Source organism: Grampus griseus (assembly GCF_964374135.1).
Source record: "Grampus griseus genome assembly, contig: HAP1_SCAFFOLD_1098, whole genome shotgun sequence".
Classification (NCBI taxonomy): Eukaryota; Metazoa; Chordata; class Mammalia; order Artiodactyla; family Delphinidae; genus Grampus; species Grampus griseus.
Genome location: NW_028132428.1, coordinates 24,924 through 31,438, shown reverse-complemented (window position 1 = coordinate 31,438; position 6,515 = coordinate 24,924). Strand labels below are relative to the sequence as shown.

The 6,515-nt window shown below is 41.7% G+C and overlaps 1 protein-coding gene across 1 annotated transcript; it reads left to right on the top strand.

Moving 5' to 3' along the window:
* Positions 1-1,710: 1,710 nt before the first annotated feature.
* LOC309817864 (usherin-like) lies at positions 1,711-5,292 on the top strand (the record flags this gene model as incomplete). Its single annotated transcript, XM_082682138.1, has 3 exons — positions 1,711-1,836; positions 3,233-3,302; positions 5,048-5,292. Coding segments are annotated over exons 1-3 (381 nt in total), but the record flags the coding sequence as incomplete, so codon positions are not given.
* Between the last annotated feature and the right edge of the window lie 1,223 nt (positions 5,293-6,515).

Here is a 6,515-nt window from a genome sequence, read left to right as displayed (position 1 = left end):
GAACTCATTCTTACAAGATTGTTTTGAGGATTAAATAAAATAAAGTACATCAAGTAGTTTATTGTACTTGCATTGTACTGCTTTATTGGCATAGTAGCTGTTATCATTTTCTCAGTCTTCAAATCCGTTATTCCTGATTATTTTGATAGTTTGATCACTCTTTTTCCTCAGGAAGATCTCCAAATCCTGCAAGGCAAATAAAGCCCCTTCCTTTCTACTTCTGTACTGTTTACAAGCCTTCTCCTTATCTGTACTGTTACGATGTAGGGGAGAAGTGGAAATCTACTGAAATTAAGTGACAGAGGGAAGCCACAGACAAATACAATCGTATGTTCCATTGTGATATTAGGCACAATTTGTGTTAAAAATATATATTTAAAGAGGGCTTGATAGCTCTTGTTTCAGTATTTGCAGAAAAATTTTCCTATAACTTTATGAAAATATCTTATTTTAAAAGATGAGAATCAAATTTGTCTTCATGGTTGAATCTTACGATCACAAAAGCGTAATTATTCCTTATTTTGTTATATTTCCTCACATCAGCAACAGATGGATTTAATTTTTAGAGGAAAAAAGGATATCCAATTTATTTCTACCACTCACTTTTTTTTTCTTTTCTTAAAAGCCAATTTCATATATAGCTGGATCTTAATGCTCTTACAAATGTATTGATTATTCTGGAGAAAATGAGATCTCATGAAATAAATCTCTTCTGACTTGACAAGATGATATGGTACGCCTTCATTTGTTCCTACAGAAATGATTCATTTAAAAGATGAGCCTCAGTTAAGGATTATTCTTCCTTTATTGTAGTAAGGAGTTGAAAAACGAAAAGTTCTCATGCCTGTTAAATGCACACAACGTTGCTTCTCTATCTGATACAATACTTAGGAGACCTGAGCTTGATTATATACTAATGTACTGTGCTATTGATTGATTAGTCAGGGCAATGAATTATTATACTCGAATTGCTATTTGCAAGGCTCTTTAACTATCTTAGAAAACAAACGAACGGCTCAAGAAAAAGCTTTAAAAATAAATGGGTGCCAAAGGAACATAATTCACCATCTAAGCAGTTTAGTTAGGAGAAAATAAAGTATTAACTTCATCTAGTCCTTGGGGCTTTGTAGCAATAAATATTGATTTGATATGAAAAATAGCTATCCACTGTAGTTAATAGTGTTAAGGATACTTCACCTGTTAAAAGAAGGAAAATGCAACAAAATATAAGCTCCGGGGCTATGCTGATGAGCAGAACCATTGTATGTTAATAGTTGTATTTCATAAAACACCACTCTCCATTGATTTTTGTTTGGAAAGCAGGTGCGACATTGCTGAGAAAGCATTTCACATGCGTTCCCATGGTTTTCTTTTCACCCCCAAAGCCAGTTTTTTCCTTTAAGCAGTAAGGGAAATAGGAAGGGTTCCAGCAAGGACAAAAAAAAATGTGTGCTCATATTTTAAAATAAAAAGCACACTATTTTTAGGACTTACAACCTTCTCCCACATATTTTTAGAACTTACAACCTTCTCCCACTTATTTTTAGAACTTAGAAACTTCTTCCACCTCTTTTTAGAACTTGCAACCTTCTCTCAACTATTTTTAGAACTAGAACCTTCGTCCAACTATTTTTAGAACTTACATCCTTCTCCCAACAGTGCCCCAGTACCGTGCCCCTTTCTCGGTGGACAGCAATCTATCCGTGGTATGTGTGGACTGGAGTGGCTCCTTCCTGCTGAACGGGCGGCTGAAGGAGTTCGTCTTGACCGATGGAGGGCAGCGCGTGTACAGCGGCCTCGACACCACCCTCTACATCCCAAAGACCGCGGACAGAAGTGAGTTTCCCATTCCCATTTCTCAGGGCACGAGAAGCTGGGTTTCCCAGCTTTCCGAGGTGCGCAATCTGACGATCTGAAAGGTGACCTCCGATGGTCATCATTAACATGTTCTGGGTTAAGTGGTCACTTCTCGTGGGAAAGCGACTGCTCGGCATCAGTCAGGTTTTCCTGATGACGCTTCCTCTGAGCACTGCCTCTGCTGACATGAGGGTCCCCAGGAACAAGACCAGAGGGCAGGTTATGTGCACTAGAGAGATAAAACCCACAGGCAAAGAGTATCCCAAAATAACACACTTTTAGGGACTTCGGAGACTCTCTCGATGCATCCACAGCCTCCAAAGAGAGCATAATCAGGCCATGACCATCCCCAAATCTTAGACCCTGAGTAAGGGCTTTCCTTAACCAACATCGGTATCTGTTCTTGAAACAACAACGCTCTTCCCTCTAAAACTGAATACTTTCTCCCTACTTAATTACATGTCCTTCTTCTGTTTGTCTTGTTTTTAAATTGAAATGAGAAAAAGCTTTTCAAGGTACTAAGTATCTTCTAATGATAAACATGGCCACAGGACCAATAGATGTGAGGCCCTTTTGGGCAATCTGGTCTTATACAGTGAATTCATTAGTGGTTGATTTTTTTTAGTTTCCTTGAAAATATGTACTATTTCTTTTGGCTAAAAGGGGCAGGTAAACAATGAACTCCAGCATTGCATTTACAGCGTTTGAAACTTATCAGTAGCATTTTTACAACAATTCAGCTCCACATTTTCATGGTCACAGTTCTTGGTCACCTGGGCAGTTTGTTGGGATGGGGAGATGGCCTGGAAGTTGGGAAATACGGGCTCTAACCCTGGCCAGGCCTCTAATCATCTGTGTGACTTACAAGACTCACTTCCCTCAGGCTCCTGGCTACTGTAAGAGGTATTTAGATCATTTGATTTCCCAGATCCCTGTTGAGCCTTCCTGCTTGGTAGGAAACTCTGGGTTGCCTAGTGAAAGGAACACCTGTAAGTTTAAAGGAACAGGTTCCGATTATATGCATAACAAGATACATTCTGTGAATTAGCCTTTATTCTTCAGATAATTCTTTTCCTTTGCTATATAATCTCTAAACTTCTTTAGTTCTGTTACATATATATATGTTATTATATAGGGAACATATATGTAATAACATATATGTTATATACGTTATTACACTAATGATAGCTGTTTTTCTTGATAGTTTTTAAGTTAGAAATAAGTTTGCATAATAGGTAAAACCTCATAACTTGATGTGGAATCCTGTTTTCAGACTTCTTCATGCTATAATACATTGCTTTTCTGGAACTGTGCCCACTGTTTGTAGATGTTGAATAACTGACTCATTTACCTTTGTCTAGCTTTCTTTTTCCAGGTCATCTGCACTACAGATGAAGGAAGTGTTAAGACACCTTTGATTCAATATGATACCAGCACTGGATTTGGTAAACATTTAACTCAAATCCTATTTAGTGTAGTATCTACTCATTTTCCTAAAGAAACATGCATGTTTGTTTATACATATTTGTGCTTCTCTATGCATACATGTTTGTTTATACATATGTATCTATACATCTTCCATACACCATGTGGAAGAAATTGTGTTGAGTGTTGTAAGAATTTTTTTAAGTCCTCTTGAAACTTACATTAGGCAAGGAGTTAGGGTAAACCCTTAAAATGCCAAATCATTGAATTGTAGATGCAGAGAGATATGACTAAAGTTCTCTCCTAACCACAAATTCTGTCAATAAAGAGCTATATGAATTTGTGCACCAAAAAAAGTGAATTTATAGAGAAAGCCAGAGGAAAGAGAAAATACTCTAATGCCAATTTGTGTTGATAATAACGATAATATTCCAGATTCAGAGTTAGGGTTAGCAAAGTGTAGCCCCCCTCTCATGGAGTTCAATTTTTAATTTTAGTCACCTTCTCTCCCTCCCTTAAACATCCTCACCCCAGTGCTAAATGCTTCCCCTTTAATCAACTTGCCCTGACAATGTGGGTGTGAAGGCCAAGCAGACCCATCCAGTCCTTGAGGGGCTGCAAAGGGGGAAGGCTGTCAAAAGAGTAGGCGTTTACAGCTGTGTCTGTCTTTCTTCCTCTTGGCCACGAGCATTGGCTTTAGAAGAGCAGCTCCCTGGCCCTCTGCTGCATGCCAGCCTGCATGGCGGCTGCGTGGATCCAGAGGCTTCTGAGCTGGTGCTAGCAAAAGGCTGGGATGGAGATGATCTCTGAGACTTTCTCCCACTCAGATTGCCAGGCCGACGGCGATTCCACAGCTTAACGCTGTTCTGCAGTGATCCCATAAGCCTTTCCGAGTCTGCCCCGCTCATTCCAGCTTTCCCACAACCACAGACTTGACAGTCCTGCTACTCCCCATCCTTCAGTCCTTCATCCCTGGAAAGCCCTTACTTAGCACAGGGACTGGCACAGGGTAAATGCTCATTAAATGTGAGCTACGTCTATCAGCCTCATGTGCAGAGAATCACATCAACTGAACTCTTAACACCTGAATAGAAATCAAAGGTAAGTGGTCCCTTTGCTAAAGGATTTCCATCCCTAGGAAGCTCTCCCAGGGCATTTGAGTGATGACTTGCAGAGCTTTTGTTACTTAACAGAGAGGCCAGAGTACAAGAAGTACTATAAAGACCACATGTTAGTGAGCACAAGCTGTTAACATCCCAATGGAAAATGGTATCTCACGTCTCAAAATCCAGTTTGCAAGAAACTTCGCAGGAACAGGGCTGTTGCATGAAGTGAGGGAACCCTGGAGCCACACAGCATTGACTGTGTATGTAATGGGGTTTCTGTAGCAATATTAGTCTGGGATCCAATCCTCACACAAGCCCAGAAAGGACTGCTCCCCAGGCACACAGCTGTGAAGTAGGCTTTTCCCAAGGTTACTTTGGTAATAACCCTCTTAAAAAATCCCCTCATCCCCCCTCCAACTGTATTTCCCGGGAGCGTGCCAAGGCAGCTGCAATTTCCAACCTGAGAGGTGTCAGCAAGGTCTCCCAAGGGCTGTAAACTTCTCCTTACACCCACCGACCCACTGCACCATTTCCCCAGCCTGAACACAAGTGCAACAAAGCACTATACATGCCTTTCTAATTTATTAAACAACAGAGCAAGAAATCACAAAATTGCCTTCTGAAATAGCGTTTCCTTTTTCTGTCCCTGGGTTTTGCAGGCCTGGTGCTGACAACTCCTGGAGAAAAGAAAGGATCAGGGAACAAAAGCACGGAGTTCTACAGCGAGTTATGGTTCATAGTGTTAATGGCAATTCTGGGCTTGATCTTGTTGGCCATTTTTCTGTCCCTGATACTACAGAGAAAAATCCTCAAAGAACCATATATAAGAGAGAGGCCTCCTTTAGTGCCTCTTCCAAAGCGGATGTCTCCATTGAATGTGTACCCACCGGGGGAAACCCATATGGTATGTCTCTAAAGGCGGCCTCATTTCTCTATCACTGGACTAAAATATTTGTTTGTATTTAGAAGGAAATATTTTCAGAGCCATAGTAGCAAGGGACTAGATGACACTAATGTTTGGCTAAATGTGGAGACCAAGGGAGACTAACCCTAGAAGAGCATTCTCAACTTTGGCTGCACGTTAGAATCACCTGGTGCTACAGACTGAATATTTGTGTCCCCCCAAAATTCATGTGTTGAAACCCTAATCCCAAGTGTGATGGTATATGGGGGAAGGGCCTTTGGGAGGTAGTTAGGTCATGAGGGTGGAGCCCTCATGAATGGGATTAGTGCCCTTATAAAGAGACCCCAGGGAGCTCCCTTGTCCTTTCCACCATGTGAGGAAGTGGGCCCACACCAGACACTCAATCTGCTGGCACCTTGATCTTGGACTTCCCAGCCTCCAGAATTTAAGAAATAAATTTCTGTTGCCTCTAGATCACCCAGTCCATGGTATTCTGTTATAGCAGCCCTAACGGGCTAAGACATCTGGGAAAGTTTTTAAAATGCTGATACCTGGGCCTTATCCCAGAAATTCTGATTTCATTGGCCTTGGATGGGGCCTGGGGATTGGTATTCTTTTTTTAAATCTGAAAGTGATTCTAATGTGCACCAGGGGTGAGTATTTCTGCTTTGTAGTTGTAAGTCAGGGGATGGTGGAGGAGAGTTGTATATTGAAATCACCTGGAGAATTTATAGGTTATATTACTGTGTAACTTGGGGAATTAGAAATAAAAGGGGAGATAGGGAAAGACTTAAGTGCCAGCAGTCCTGGGTCTGTTCTTGACCCTGACACCCTGCGCCAGTGCAGATGGATGACTCCTTGTGGCTCCAGACCACGGACCACCTACTGCCAAGATGGAGGTCAGGCAAAGATCTGGGGGGTGAAGGTCACACGGAGGGTGACACAAGGCATCACTGCATCAAGCACTCATTGAAGAGGTAAAAGATGACTGAATCCCATGGTGCAGTCTGGCCTGGGGCTGTGTCTACCTGGGCAAGGAAAGGCTGTAATTTATAAATCCCCCAGGTACCAGTCTGCTCCCCAAACTGTGTGCCAAAATGCATCTGCCCAAGGGGACCCCTTTTCCCCAGTTTGCACAAAAGTTCTATATGAGCTAGTGGCCACCCTGTGCAGCTGAAATTCTGATCACCAATTCCAATGTGTGGGGAGGCTTTCCACACCAA